Here is a 15,947-nt window from a genome sequence, read left to right as displayed (position 1 = left end):
AGCTCTCACATCACTCACTATCATGAGAACAGCACTGAGGGGGTGGTGCTAACCCATTCATGAGAACTTTGCCCCGACTATCCCATCACCTCATACCAGGCCCCACCTCTGACACTGGGGATTACAGTTCGACATGAAATCGAAACCATATCAGCAGGTATGGCGACTCAGATCCAAACCATATCAACAGGTATGGTGACTCAGTTGTTGGGAACATTTGTGGTTCACAGAATATAGGACTTGAAAGGAGCCTTTGTGACAGGCCTGGTTAGAGCACATTCTGTGACCATTAGAGATCAACCAATCAAGGCTGGTATCACTGCTGAAGGGAAGCAGAGAAAACATACCGCACAGAGTCGAGGATGATCTGTTTAAACCACCAACCTCGCCACGTCCTGCCTCTGCTTCAAGTTCGCCTCCAGGTTCTCTGCCACCTGCAACATCGTGTCCTGGCTCTTCCACGGCCTGAGAAGCCCTGCATGACCCCGTCCCTGGCCACCTCCCCACGGTTGTCCGCGTCCCTTTCAGTCTCCTCCTTGTGACTCCAACAACACTGAACTGTTGAGTTTCCTTAAACATGCCATGCTGGCCAGGGAGTGGCTCATGCCTGTAATCCCAGCACTTTGGGAGGCCAAGGCAGGAGGATCACTTGAGGCCAGGAATTAGAATTTGAGATGAGCCTGGACAACATAGCAGGACACTTTCTCTACAAAAGATAAAAACTAAAAAAGCTGACCATGGTGGTGCACACCTGTAGTCCCAGCCACTCAGGAGACTGAGGTGGGAGGATGGCTTGAGCCCAGGAGATTGAGGCTGCAGTGAGCTGTGATCACGCCACAGCACTCCAGCCTGGGCAACAGAGTGAGACCCCAACTCCAAAAAACAACAAAAAACAAAAACAGAACCCCATGCCATGCCGTTGTCTGTCTTTGCTCACATGAATTCCTGTCTCTGGAATGCTGGTCCTTTCTTCACCTTGCTAACACGGATTCACCCTTTAACACTCAGCTTTAGGGGTGTCCTCCAGGGAAAATCTTCCCTGTCCCTCCCCACCTAGGCTGGGTTAGGTATTCCTCCTCTGAGATTCCATAATAAGAGTCTCAAATCTCGATTCCTGCTGTTCGCCCAAGACATGGACAATATGGCTGGGACTGTCTCATTTCTTTTCCTTTTCCACAAATTCTGGGTTGTCAGTGCAGACTAATTAGAACTCACATCAGGGCTCACTATTTGCTAGGTACCCTGAGAAGTGCAGTACAAAATGAACCCTTCCGGTCCTCACTTGAGAGGTATGGACGAATGTGATTGTATTATTCTTAAACAAAAGGAAACAGGCCCAGAGAGGTCAAGTGTCTTGCCCAAGTGCACAAGAGGGATGGGACTTAAACCCAGGCAGTCTGACTCCAGAGCCCAAGTTCTTAACTACAGAGTGTACATGGAATGAATGAGTCAACCCATGAATGAAATAGTAGGTGTGGGCGAAACAATCCTGGAAGACTGCCTAGAGGAGCTGGGTTTTGGACCATAGATGAAAGTGGTGATTGTAAGGAGTGAGGACAGCCCCCCTTTTAGGACCTGGGAGCCAGGATGGATGAATTGTACAGGAAGAATGCTATGTCCAGTGACCTGTCCAGAGCTTTGAGGACTCCACCCAGGAAAGTCAGGGCACTGTCACCAGATAGAGATAAATGGTCTTGACTGGGAGCCCAAAGTCTGGCTTTCTCTCTGGTTCTGCTCCATTGCTGTGTGATCTGGATCAAGTGATTTAACCTCTCTGGGCCTTAGTCCTGTCTATGAAAGGAGCAAGCTGGATTAGAAGCTCTCCTCTGTTCAGCTCTATTTTGCTTGTCTATGAGATGCAGCATGGGTGAGGGACTAGGGAGGGCAGTCCTGGGGCTGGTCTGAGAGATGAGATGTCGTTCCTCTACAGGCTAGCTGGGTGCCACAGCCTCCAGACCGTGCTCCCAGAAAGCCGGGTGCTCAGCACATTTTCTGTCTAATTAGATAGTGTTAACTGATCAATTTTGAATGAGATCAGTTTCCATGTGTGCTGTCCTGAATTGCTCCCTGAAGTGCTCATTAGTCACTTCCCCTGCAGCTGCCTTATTGTTTTCCAGATGCCAGCAAGGGACTTGGCATTTCCCTTCCCTGAGACTGGAGCACGTGAGGCTGAGCCAGTGCCACTGGTGTGGGGCAGAGGGCGCTGAGCCGGTCTGGGTGAGTACCCTCATCTCCCGCTCTTAACCCTTAGTCCCTGCTGGAGCCATTGCTCCTCATTAGGGACCTCACATCCACATTTTGTGACCACATGCTGCTGCTGCTGCCATTGGGCCGTGACTCTGGGGGGACACAGCCGAACTCAACATTTATTAAGCACTTAGTGGGCCAGGCACCTTGCATCTGTAACCTGAATGCTCCCTAGGCCTGGGGGGGTACAAACGAGGTGATACTAATGCTAATGTCCAGATGACCATAATTGCAGGCTTCCATCCCCTCACGGTCTTCCCTAGCTATTAAAGGTGATTCCTGCATTCCTAGTTATTGGGCTGTGCTCCACACGTGCTTGCAACAAATCGCTCATCTTCATTTCCTCATTTCCTTCCTTCCCCAGCCCCTCCTAATGCTGCAGTCTCCATAATGCCCTCCAGGTGGCGCTATGTCTCTATGGTCGAGGAGGACTTGGAGGACTTGGAGGACAAACTGAGGTTGTGCTTCCAAAGGCCTGTGCAATTTTCCCTTCCCCAAGGGGTGGGGAACAGGCCTTGGAAGTCAGCAGAATCTGAGGAGGACGCTGGCCTCCTGATCCCAGGGCCAACTGGGAACAGCCTGGATAGGGCGAAGCAGTCTCTTCAGTTTCAGGGAGCTGGCTGCAGATGTGAAAGTTTTGAGAAACCCAGAAAATTCAGGGGGGACCAAAAATCCCACATTTCTCCCTCTGTAATTTCCCAGGCATTCACATCTTTAAATATACTAACCATAATTTCTTTAAACAAAAACGAGATATGCATAATGCACTGCATGTTCTTAAAATATGCAAATGACTTCACACTGGGAGAGGATGCTTGAAAAAAAATTGTATGGCACAGATTTTGATTTTTCTCCCCAGAAGATTTTCCTCTGTGGAGAAATTCTGCTTCTCCAGCCTGGCCAGCTCTCCTCACTGCCTCGTCCTTTCTCCTGTGCTTCCGGCTTCTCTCTGCCTCCTCACTTCCCCATCTTCTGCTTCCTCTCTTCCTCTGTCCTCTACTTTACTTGGAAGTTCTGCTTCTTGTCTGCCCAGTTTATCTCCTGCCTCTGAGCCTGTGGAAGAGTTTCTTCCTCTGTGTGGGGACCTGCCTGCTTCTCTGAGGTTGTTTTTAGTTTCTTGGATTCTTTTTCTGCCACTTTCTGTGAGTCTCGTTTTCACCTGTCCCTAGCACCTGCCTCCCCGATCAGATTGTCCTCTGCCATGTCCAGCCCAGGGTCTGACAGGGCTGGATGGGGAGGGCCTCTGTGACCACGCATCGGTGGCTCTGTAGTATCCTATTTTCCCTATTACATGGGAAGTCGCTTCCTAGGAAGAAGAGACCTTTTTCTCCTCCCCTGAAGGCTGTAGGAGGCTCTGGGCCGTGGGACTCACTGCTGGAGCTGTCCCTTGCTCTCACCTTAATGCCTCATTTGAGCCACACAATCTCCCTTTGAGGCGGATCTTGTCCCCCTCGTTTTATGGCACAGAGGCATTCTGGCTCAGAGTGGAGTAACTACCTCAAGACCACACAGGTTGGAGGGGGTGGAGCTGGGATGAAACCCAGGCTTCTGCGTCTACCCTCATTTAACAGGCTTTTCCTGGGATTCAGTGAGCAAGGTGCTGCATTGGTTCTTGGGAGACCTGGTCTCAGTGCTGGTGACTCTGTCTGCAGTTGAGCAGCTCATCTTCATTATGTGGGACTCACTTTTCCCACCACACAGTGGGGAAGTATCCCTGCTGCGCCCTGCCCACTTTACAGGGCTATCATGGACCTTAAATACCTCATGTCCATCGAGTGCAAAAGTGCCTGAATGCAGTGCTTGGGAACTGAGGGTCCAGAGACCTGCACAGCCAGGCTTCTCGGTGGGATCCTGGGCTCAGCAGTGAGGGGCTGCATCCCTCTGATCAGAATGGAGCCGTCACAAGTCTGACCCAGATCTGGGGACCTCCTCAGTCAGTCCTGGCTCCTCTTAGCTGAAGGAGTTAAAGCTCTTCTGTCATCACAGAACACGGGTGGGGGATCCTGTAATGCCACTTGAGGATCCAGCCCTGACTTTTTCATGGAGGGGTCTTTGAGGTTCAGCAAATCCCCTGGAAATTGTTTACGCAATGTTCTGCCTCTGGGAAAGAGAATTGTGTCTTTCATCAGATTCCCAAAGGGGTCCTCAGCCTGTGAGAGCTTTGGACTCTAATCTACGCCCACTCTGTTTCTGTGGCTAGGCTGAGGTGTAGAGACTGGAAGAGGTTTGCCCGGCTTTCCTGGCCCCAGGCCTGCTCAGGGAGGCAGTACCATCCAACAGTGGCGAGCCTGGCCTCTGGCGTCCAACCTGCTGCCTTCCATTGGTTGTGTGGTTTTGGACTAATCTGTGAACTTTTCTGGCCTCGAAGCCCCTCCTTCGTGGTATGGATGTGACAGTCACAAGCTACCTTCTATGGCAAGCTCTCAGTAATGACTGGGAGTGGGTACTGAATTTGGGATCAGAGGGCAGTGGCTGCCCCTTCTGAACTGGGGTGAGGTCAGCTCCTCCTTAGCCCCCTTTAGTAGCCACAGTTTGGCTCAGTTCGTTGCTCTGCTGAAGTCAGGGGCTGCTTAGTTAGGGGGACTTCTAGCCTCTTGGGACCCCTGGGCAGGAGAAACCTGGTAGGCCATCTGACGTTTTCAGAGCCTGGACTTTGGAGCCAGGCCATGTTTCCAACCTCCTGAGCCTCAGTTTCACCATCTGTCCATTGGGGCTAAAGTCGTACCTGCCCTTGCCTGCACCCCAGGGTCTTGAGGATATACTTTCCTGTGGTTGTAAAAGTCTGATTGTGCCAGGTCTGTCTGCTGTTCTGTCCTCCCTGTCCTGGCTTGAGAGGCAGCGAGAGTTTTCCAGGGCGCCTGTAGCCCCAGCACCTCCCACCAGCTTGGTCTGGGCTGGGAGTTTCAGACAGAATTTCTCCCTCAGAGCTCCAAGCCCAGAGTCCCCTGCCCGGCCCCACGCCCTTGGTCCTCACCCAGTCCTCACGCACTGCTGACATGGAATGATGGGGATGGGGATGGGGGGGGCGGACAGGCAGGGGGCAGGATCGGGCACCTGGGTGGCCTACCTCCTCCCATGCCCTGGTGAGGCTTGGCTCCTAAACCCCTCCAAGCTTTCCTCGTGGTATTTTACAATTTCCTGAAGAGCCCATGAGACTCTCATTCTGTGGGTTGTTGGTGCAATAAAAACTTTAAACAATGACCCTGTGATCTTTGTATTTTATTTTAAAGAAACACCCCAAACTTCATTGTCAGAAAAAATGAGCTTTTATTTTGTGACTGATCGCTCATTGCTGGAATTTCCCTCCCTTTTGTGACTCCAAGTGTGACACATGTCATGTCAGGGTGGCAGGAATGTGAAATGTAGTGGGGAAACCTGTGTTTTCCCGTTCCCTGGCTGGGCCTCAGTTTCCCCAGCTGTCATGTGAGGAGTTAGACTAGATCAGCTCTAGGGGTGGTTTCACACCGAGCCTGGCAGGGCTTTGGGTGCCCTTTGGAGACTGTTGGAGACCAGCTGGGGGATGGAGGGCCCAGAAGGTGGAGTTCCGACCCCTGTGACCCCATCAGCTTACCCTTTGTCTAAGTTTCATCTACTGAATTTCCTTGTAAGATATTATTTGGAGAAGGGGTCTTAGTGATTAGACAGACAAATAAGTTAACACCATTTGAGTTGTACTGGGGACAGGGTTGTGTCTGCCACAGAAGTCCTCAACAAGTGTTTGCTGAGTGAATGAATTCTTCTCTTAACATTCCTTGATTCTGGATCTAAGCCACCTCCAGTCAGTCCGTGTGCTTGTCTCTCACCGTGCATGTGTGCGTGTGTGTGTGTGGTCACGAGGCGGGGATGGGGGCAGAGGCCCTGCCTTTCAAGGAGGGTAGGGAAGGGAAGTTGCTGCAACCCAGGTTCCAGTCACTGAGCTGAGAGGGTTAGTGGGGACTTGGGTTTTTATCCAACTCTGGCTCAGAGTGGTGATTCCCTGCTGGGTGGTCACTTAACCTCTCCCGAGGTGACCAGCTGGCTATTGACAGGGCATTGTCCCCTGGCCTCTCTTCCTGACTGTCTAGGGTCTGAGCCGACCCTGGCAAACCTCAGCATTCCCAGCACCCCTTCTCCACAGGAGCCTGGGCTTGGCCTGCCATCCAATGCCCAGGTGAAGGAACGGACCCCAGAAGGCAGGCACAGAGGCCTGGACTGGGCTGTACCACAGCCATGTTCTTCCCTACGTCTTGTCATCACTGTCTGATGTCGCTGCCTGTGCTTCAGTTTCCCTGTCTGGATTGGAGGGAGAAGATTAGATCAAGGGGAGACTGATGTGTGCTGAGCCTCTCTTCTGTGCTGGGTGCTGCTGGGGCTGACCTTCCCCTTTCTTATCCCACCTGCTTGAGTGTGGGGCTTGGTGCCCAGTCTGGACTATCAAATACGTATTTTCAATCCTGGAATGTCTGTGCTGAAAGGCCCCATGGAAATGGCCTGGTCCTGTGGTTCTTATTTCTAGAGTCCCGGGATTTGGTGAAGGAGTTTCAGATGAAGTTTCAGGGGGAGGTTGGAGTAAGGCCCTGGGACACCCCCCGCCCTTTGCTTCAATCAGGTTTTATCTGCTTTGGATTTGGGAAAACTGGTTTTGCCACTGAAAAGATGTGATCTTCTCCAGGTTTCCCATTGTGTGATGTAGAGTCAGAGGCAGCTTTCTCAAAGCCACAAAGACAGCCCATAGCAAATAATAACAACCACCTTTATTGAGGACGGACTCTGCTAGGCGTGGTGTGTGTATGCTCTCTTTCCCCCAATAACCACCAAGTAATAATGATTTTTATGCCCATTTGACAGATGAAAAAACTTAGGCACGAGAGTGAAAGGATTACAGACCTAGGAAATGACAGAGCAGGGCTTTGAACTTTTTTTTTTTTTTTTTTTTTGAGATGGCATCTCACTGTGTTGCCCATGCTGGGATGCAGTGGTGCAATCATGGCTCACTGCAGCCTCAACATCCCTGGCTCAAACAATCCTCCCCGATCAGCCTTCCAAGTAGGTGGGACCACAAGCGTGCCCCACCATGTCCATTCATTTTTAAATTTTTTGTAGAGATGAGGGTCTTGCTATGTTGCCCAGGCTGGTCTTGAACTCCTAGACTCAAGCAATCCGACTGCCTCAGCCTCCCAAAGTAGGAGGGATTATAGGCATGAGCCACCGCGCCCAACCAGGGCTTTGAACTTGACTGCCTCAGTGGGCTCTTCATCCTAGACTACTGCCCCAGACCATGTACTGTCAGGCTTCCTTGTGGGGAGGTGGGGAGAGAAGTCTTCATTCCTGCCTCATTAGGTTCCGTCACCTGGGTCTGGCCTCTTCAACACAGCTCTGGGCCTCTGGTTCAGAGCCAGCCTCTTGGCTTCCGAAGCTGGGCAATTAATGAGCGAATAGTCATGGAGATGCTTTTCAAGCTGTCAAGTGCCATGTGCTGGGAGGCGCGTGTGCTTCCTGAAGGGGGTGGGTACTGAGTTGGGAAAGTGGGATGCTGTCACCTTTAACCTTATTTGGAACAAGGCAAGGTAAACATAAAAACAGATGGGGTGGAAAAGGGACTTCTCTTCTTGCTCTCACTTGCTGTGCGCGCAGGGATTCGTCAGCCCTCACTAAGTCGTTCTGCTTACCTTCTGTGCAGTGGGACTGTCCTAGGTGCTCCGCGTGTAAATTGCTTTGTGCTTCTCAGCAGCAAGGAAAGAGCCAGGTGGATGTGAGATGAATGGGGTGGTCCCAGCCCTGCACTGCAGGGAGTCCCCTACGGAATCAGGGCTGGCCACAGTGGCTTCTCCTGGCTCTATCGCTAGGCTGTGACCTTGGGCAAGTCACTTATCCTCTTTCTGCTACGTCAGTTAAACAGGGATGCAACGTCTCCTCTTTCTACCTCAAAAGGTATTTATTTTGAGAAGCAAGGTCAATAATAGATGTGAAAATGCTTTGGGGGAAAATAAGAAAGCAGGAGACAAATGTCAGCGCTTCTTGGAACTTTATCATCCTGCTTGTTATGCTCTTGTTTTCTCTCTTAACACTTCGCCTTGGCGCTAACCTCAAAGCAGTCACTCGGGAAAGCCCTAATGAATGAGCCAGGTGGCTTGTGGAGAGGAACAAGGTCAGTCTGGGGACCTGAGGCTTCTGTCGTAGACAAGCTGTGGGATTTGGGGTTAGCCCCTGGCCCTCTGGGCTTCCGTTTCCCCATATGGAAATGAGGGCTAGGCCCCGCTCATCTCTAAGGATTCTCCCAGCTCCTGTGGTCCTGAAATGGCGCGAATGAAGTGCTACCGTTCTTTCTCACTCATTAAGTCATCTCTCAAAAGTCTATTGCACATCCACTCTCAGCCAGGCATCAGAGCCTGATTTTATTTTTGTTTTCATAACTGTCCTTCAGGGTACACAGGTAGTAGCTAACCATATACCCATTGGACAGCTGAGACCATGGAAGCTCAGAGAAGAGAGATGACCCGCTCAGGGTCGCACAGTCAGCAAACCACGGGGCTGGGATTCAAACCCAGACCTAAACCCAAGGGACATCTTTATTCCACCTGCCACATAGCTTCAGTCTCCGTTTTCTCTGCTCCCTTCCTCCTCCCCGCATGGGATCTGGCTTCCCGAGGCCAGCCAATCCTTTTACACAGTTTGGAGAGGGGGCTGGACTGACTCCCCCCTCCACCAGATGTTATACCAGGAAAAAACCTCCCCCTTCTGCCTCCAGCTCCCACCCGCCGGAGTTCTAGATGGGAGGGGAGAGCTCCTTTCACTGTTGATGGGACCCCTTGCAGGGCAGCAGGATGAGCCAGGTGAGATACACCTGGGCCACCTGGATGTGTTTCCCAGCCCTGCCTCCAGCAGCTGGCATGACCTTGGGGTCATTGCCCCTCCCCGTGGTCAGGCGGCTCTGCTAAGTAAAGACGGTCTCCAGCGGAGGGCAGGTGCTGTTGGCTCCGGCGAAGATAATGAGCGCTCCTCATGCACCTTGCCCCCTCGGAGTTACCATCTGCTTGGCAGATGCGCCTCCCAGGCCTCTGGGGCTGCCCCAGTCTCCCTCCCGGCATCGAGAAGCCCGCTTCTCATCTCAGAGGCCGTAGTCTCTCCACAGGGCGCACGGCTGTTGCTGGAAGGGAGGCCCCGAGGGCAGAGGGCGGCAGGCCCGGGACGTCCCCAGCGGAGGCAGAGGACGCCGGGAGCCAGGCATCCCGGGCGAGCCCGGCGTAATGAGGCGCTCCCTTCTCCTGCGGGAGGCGGGGCTGCCCCTTCTCTCTCCCCCTCCTCCTCCTGGAGGCCCCGCGGGAGCCGGAGTCCAGCGCCGTTGGGCGGGGGCGGTGGGGAGTGAGGCCTTCCAGGTCGGACTGAGCCAGGGCGGGAGGAGAGTGTGAGGCCCCAGTGGCTGGGCCCTCGGGGTCTGAATTGGGTAGCAAGTGCGGTGGGGAGGAGGGGCTCCCTGGTTTGCAGCTGGCGGGGGAGGCTGTGTTCGTGGGTCGCCCTGGAGCCCTCCGATCTTTGCCCCGCAGCATCTGCCCCCAGGGAGGTCAGCATGCTTCCGCCCTTCCCCGCGTGTGCGTCGTCGGTCCGCTCCCCTTCCGGCTCCCGCAACCCCCACTCCCCCCGAGGTCCCCTCAGGATGCAGAGCCGGCTGCGGGGCGGGCGCGCACCAGCTCCGGGCCCCGTAAACACCCGCGAGCGGGACGGCGGGGGCTGGGGGCGGGGGCAGGAAGCTAGCGGCTGCCCGGGCCGGCCGGCGCGGCCCCGTGACGTCGCTCCGCTCGCAGGGATCTCTCCCCGAGGCCCGCGGGTCCCCTCCTCCCCGCCTCCTCCCGCCCTCCTCCCCGCGCCTCGCCTCGGCGCCGCGGCCGGCATTTCTCCTCGCAGCTCGCTGCCTCCTCTATCCCTGCCTCCCTCTCCCCCCTCTGTCTTTCTCCCTTCCTTCCCTCTCCGACCCTCTTCCTCTCCCTCCCGATCCTTTCCCTCCTCCTCTCATCTTTCCCCTGTCTCTCCGTTCTAGCTCGTCCCCCACCACCTTTTCTTCTTTCTCCTCCTCTCCTTCCTCTCCCCCTCTCCTCTGTCTCCTTCCACCGTTTCCCCTGCCTCCCTGTCTTTCAGTCCCTGTTTTTCTCCCCGTCTCCCTCTCGGTTTCTCTCCCCCACCCTCCCTCTGGGTTTCCTCCCCCGGTGCCCTCCCTCCTCTCTCCCTCCCCTCCCCCTCCGCCCCTCGCAGCCCCGCGGCTCGCAGCTCCCAGTCTGCCTCCCCGAACCGGCGCCGCCGCCCGCACTCGCCGCAGGACCGGCCCGCCCGGCTCCCGGGGTGCGCCCTCCTCGGTCCCGCGCCCTCTGGGCTCGCAGGGACGCCTCCTCCCTCCCGGCTCGCGGCCCCGCCCGGCCCGGCCCCCGCCCAGAGCCCCAGCGCGCCGAGGATGTGAGTCCTGCTCGCCTCTGGCGGAGCAGCAGCCACTCGCGCGCGGAGCCGGAGCGCAGCGCAGCGCAGCCGCGGGCGCTCTCCGGGCCGCTCGCGCGGGTGCCGCGCTCTTGCCCTAGCGGCGTCCCCCGGCCTCTCGCCGGCGCCACCGCCGCAGCAGCCCGCGGGCCGTCCCCGGCCGGCCGCCCCCGGCCCCAGCGCCGCTGACCCTGTCCGCCGCGGGCGGGGACGCGGGCGGAGGAGGCGCCGCGGCGGAGCCCCCGGACGCGACCATGTCGGAGGTGCTGCCCTACGGCGACGAGAAGCTGAGCCCCTACGGCGACGGCGGCGACGTGGGCCAGATCTTCTCCTGCCGCCTGCAGGACACCAACAACTTCTTCGGCGCCGGGCAGAACAAGCGGCCGCCCAAGCTGGGCCAGATCGGCCGGAGCAAGCGGGGTGAGTTCTCGGCCCCCTTCCCTGACATCCCCTTTTTCCCGCGCGGCGGCCTGAACAAGGGTTGCGGAGGTCTCCCACCCGCTGGAACCGGTTCAGACCCGACGGAATCCCCTCCTGCAGAATTGGGGGATCCCGCACTGCGGGTCCGGCTGAAGCGGGTTCCAGGAACGCGTCCTCCTAAGCCCGATCCCCGGCTGGGTCACCCCGGGGGCGTGGCGGCTTCTAGCTGCAGCTGGGGGTCCTCACCCGCGGCAAAGTTTGCTTTTTGATTTGCGCCCCCCACCCCCGCCTTTTGCGCAGTGTAGTCGCAGCTGCGCTCGCTCCACAACCCTGGGGGGAGGGGGTCCCAGGGTCCCCCAGGGGACGGCGTGGGGACCTGCGTGGGGAGGATCCCATTCCTGCAGGGAAGGCTAGGGCGTTTGGGTCTCACGGGGTTTTCATTGTTACTTGGCCTGGGTGGGGGTTTGCCAGGCCTGGGCGATCCGCGCGAGAGCTGGAAAAGCCCCAGAGAGGCGGAGAGGCAGAGAGGCTCCGAGAGGAGCTCCAGAGGCGCGGGGACAATGAGGGGGACCGACGTCTGCCAAGAGAGACTGAGACGCAGGGATGGAGGGGAGGGGGTACGCGGGAGACCGAGGGTGGCAGAAACCGAGACAAAGCTCCCGAGAGGGGAGCTGAAGCGGGAGAGACAGAGCCGAGGACGCGCGTATGGGGAGAACGCAGAAGCCGCCGAAACAATAAAGGCGACCGACGCCTTAGACAGGGAGACCCAGAGACCTCGATCGGCGGCCGTCGCGCCGAGGGACTGATGGAGGGACTGAGAAAGACGAGGCTAGGTCGAGACGGTGAGAGAGGCGGAAGTTACCGCGAGTGTCCCTGCCGCAGCGGGGAGCGCGGGCGGCGGAGTCCGTCGGCCGGCGATTTGGAGAGGGCGCGCAGGAGGGGGCGCCCGCCCAGGCCAGGCCCTAACTCCCACCCGCTGCGCGTCGTGGGAACCGGTTTTGGCGTCCCCTCTTGGCTCCGCGCATCTCCACACCTAGCCTTGCCCAGCGGAGCTGCGCTCGGGACTCCCCGGGGGTCCCGAGACCCAAAGACTTTGGCTCTCTCTCCTATCACAGCTCCAGACATTTCTGTCTAAATTAGTGCACCTGGTGCAGGGAGAACTCGGCCAGTGCGCGCCCCGGCTGCAGCAGGAGCGGCTGGATTGGCGCCCTCTCTGTTTCCTTTTCTCAGAATGGAGCTGGGACGCAGGCTGGAGGATAGGGGATGTTGGTGTGGTCAGAGGAAAGCAGGGAAGGGACCCCTGGCAGGGGCGGAGGAGGATGGAGCTGTTTCACCGCGCAGTGAGCCCTGCTCCCTCCCCCTCTCCTCTCCCGACCTCCCACTCTGGGCAAAACGGGAAATGTCAGAGACCTCTGGCTAGGCCCAAGTGCGCTCACCTCTCTTTTCCCCCCTTTTTTTGCAGTTGTTATTGAAGATGATAGGATTGATGACGTGCTGAAAAATATGACCGACAAGGCACCTCCTGGTGTCTAACTCCCCCAAAGACAATGAGTTAAGGGAGAGAATAAGAACGGCGATAACAGTTACTGGCAAAAAGCATGAAAACAGAAAGCACTTTGAAATTTATTACTAGCTTGCTACCCACGATGAAATCAACAACCTGTATCTGGTATCAGGCCGGGAGACAGATGAGGCGTGAGAAGGAGGAGGAGGAGAAGGCTCTGGGCTTCTCTGCAAAAATAAAAATAAATAAATAAATAAAATTTTAAAAATAATAAAAAATCACTATATACACACATATAAAGAAATAAAAAGAAGTCTCAGTTGCAGCTATTTGTCAAAATTAATATCCATTTCTTTTTATATACGGTGAATATTGCGCAATTATAGATCTGGATTTTGAACCACTTAATGAAGCGGCAACACCAGGTATTTTGAGGTGTTGGCATTCTTCGCTGATTTGGCTGTTCCCAATGTTTACATTATTTAATCTTGCAAAAATGGTTCTGTGCACTTGGATGTGAAATGCTGTCCAGTTTTATTTTTTTTATGTTGTTATCCTTGGATGTACAAAAAATTCAGAATATGATCTCTGTAGATATTCTGTTTTATTTTGGTCATCTTTAGAAGTTATCAGGAATGTGTTTAAAACAAGAAGAGAACTTTTCTAAGGAATGATACATAGAAAAGATCCTTGTTTTATTTTAAAATGAGTTGTAAAGCTTGTGTTTCTTTGTTGCTGCAAGCTATTTGCCCAAGTTAATGCAAATGGACACATTTTTTATGTCAGAAACACACACACACACACACACACACACACACACGCACACACGAAAAACAAAGAAAAAAATGCTTGAGCTTTTTCTAACCTCCCCTTGCAGTCTGTTGTGTGAGCAGCCTGTTTATTTCTCTAATATTATGTCAGTTTATTCTCTTTAATGGACTGTAAAAAAATGTAATCACAAGAGTGCCAAATATCTTGAAATGCCAAAAGGCATTTTAGTTTCTTTTCTCTGTGCTCTGAGTCCACGTACAGGAATGCTTGGAGTGTCTTTTCTGTTATTTATAGGGATTCTCTTAAGGCACACCAGCTGCCTGTTTTGCATGGTATTTGCAAAAATGCCTCTTGCGTGAGGAAATCTTTTACCATTTTTTGTTTGCAACTTTGGACCTCAAGAGGTTTCCCTTCCCTTCCCCGTTCCCTCTTTTCTTAATTCAATATTCTGTATGTTGCACCTTGAACCAGCACACAGGGCTATTTCTCCAATGTACAATAAAAGAATTGTTCCTGTGTCTCACTCCTCTCTTTCCTCTGTTTTGGCTAGGGGGTGAGGTGGGGGGGACATGACTTGCTGTTTGTGGGCTGGCTGCAGACAGGAAGGAGGGATGGTGCCTTTGGTCTGCGAGGCAAAACGGCAATGTTGGGGGCCCCTATGGGTGGGCTCAGATGAGAGGAAAGATGGGCTGGACTGGCAAGGCTATCCCCCTAAGGTGAATTTATTCCATTTTGGATTTGCAGTTTGAGCTCTCACTGCATCCCTGAGGTTTCTGCCATCTCTGGTGGGGTGAGGGGAGAAAGGGATACTGTGCAGGGAAGCAGCCAATCCTGTTAAGAGCGACTTTGCAGGCTGGCAGAGTTGGATGCAAGTCCCAGCTCCCTGACTTCCTAGGTCTTTGGACTTGAGCCTGACCTTCTTTAAGCCTCCATTTCCTAATCTGTAAAGTGAGGATAACTCAGCCCCGGCCTCACAGGGTTATTAGGAGGATGAACACAATGCCAGCACGTGGGAACACTCAGTATCAGGCCACTCTATGCACATTTCATACTTCGCCAAGGGCCCCCTGTCCTCAGAGGCAGGGCTGAAGAGGAGTTGTGTTCTCTGCATCTTCACCTTCCAGGGCTCGCAGGTCGAGGGATGCGCTGCTCCTGGGGGTGCACGGCCTGAGAGATCTCAGGCACCTGCACTTACCAGCCTTCCTCTAATCATCAATTAGGAAGGCTTGATAGGTAGACAAATCTCAGCCCCTTGTTAGGCTTGGGGCAGTCAAAGGTGGGGGAGCAGGGTCCCGGGGGAGGAGGGTTTGGGAGAAGGATTTTGGCTGAAGAAAACTGGGAGAGGTTTTTTTCTCCTGGGCTATCACACACCCAGAAGTGCTGGGAGGTTTTAATGTGTTTGTGGGAAAGCTGTCAGCCAGGCGTCACAACACAGCTCACGGTGACAGGAGCCTAAGTGTGACTCAGACATCAGGTAAGAGGCGAGGGAAGGGGGATGGGCAGGAGGAAGAGGGGCTCCAGAGGGCCCAGAGGGGGTGATGTCTCAACCTCCTTCCCAGGCAGTGGAGGCCCAAGGGCTCAGGAGGTCCCAGCAGAGAGCTCTCCATGCAAGCAGTTATTATTGGGAGTGGTGAGCAAGCTGGGGCTGGTGGGGCCAGCAGGAGTGCAAATGCCAGAATGATTTTCCCAGGTGCCTGACCCTCCTCCAGAACCTGTTCTCCTCCCTGCTCACCCGGGGACTCCCAGCACCTCGGAGCTGATGGGCACCATGGAGCTCAGCCATCCCCTGTGCTTTCCCTCTGATAGACTGAGGGGGACAAGGCATCAATCTGCCGAGGGGCAGAAGCCATGTGAAAAGATTCTTTCGGAAGGCACGGTTTGTGTCTGCACCCAGGAGTAATTGCCACTGACGTGATCAAAGCACTGTGTAATTACAACGTGTTTTCTCTCCTGTTTTCCCGTGCAATCGTCCCAGCACCCCTAGAAACCCACGAGTTGCTCTCTTCAGTAGGTAAGAAAATCGAGGCCCCAGAGAGGCCAAAAGGATTGCACAGCTTCTGCATTAATTGAGCTCTTACTGTATACCAGACTCACAAAGCCATATGAAATAGGCACTATTATTATCCTGATTGTACAGGAGAAACTGGGGCTCAGAAGGGTGAAGTAACTTGTATAAGGTGACTCAGCTAGTAAGTCACAGAGACAGGACCGGAACCCAGGGCCCACGCTTCAGGAGGAGGATGCAGGGTCATCTGACCCCAGGCCCAGGCTCAGTCCCAGCTGTAGTCACTGTCCTTCAGCCTTAAAGGTCCTTTGTTGGTTTGAGGCCCTGTTGGCTCTGACAGTCACTGTGTAAGGGTTTAGAAGGGGGCAGGGCTTGGATGTGGTCAGCTAAGGCCTTGGGGCTGTCCTCTGTTGGGAAGCAGGGAGTATGGGAGCCCTTGGCCAAGGCTCCAGGTCCATTTTAATAAGTGATGTATTAAAACGTTGCTGCTGGAGGCCACCCCGCCAGCGAATGCCGGATCCTCTGCGTGGGAAGACAGAGTCCTCCTTTCCCAAGGAC

The 15,947-nt window shown here is 54.6% G+C and overlaps 1 protein-coding gene across 1 annotated transcript; it reads left to right on the top strand.

Annotated features, from left to right (window-relative positions):
• Positions 1 to 10,573: 10,573 nt before the first annotated feature.
• Positions 10,574 to 13,907, top strand: CAMK2N1 (calcium/calmodulin dependent protein kinase II inhibitor 1). Its single transcript, XM_050793892.1, has 2 exons — positions 10,574 to 11,109; positions 12,572 to 13,907. The coding sequence occupies exons 1-2, from the start codon at positions 10,944 to 10,946 to the stop codon at positions 12,640 to 12,642; spliced, it is 237 nt and encodes a 78-aa protein (XP_050649849.1). The 5' UTR covers positions 10,574 to 10,943; the 3' UTR covers positions 12,643 to 13,907.
• Positions 13,908 to 15,947: the final 2,040 nt, after the last annotated feature.

This window comes from Macaca thibetana, chromosome 1 (genome assembly GCF_024542745.1).
Source record: "Macaca thibetana thibetana isolate TM-01 chromosome 1, ASM2454274v1, whole genome shotgun sequence".
Taxonomy (NCBI): domain Eukaryota; kingdom Metazoa; phylum Chordata; class Mammalia; order Primates; family Cercopithecidae; genus Macaca; species Macaca thibetana.
This window is presented reverse-complemented; position numbering and strand designations above follow the sequence as displayed.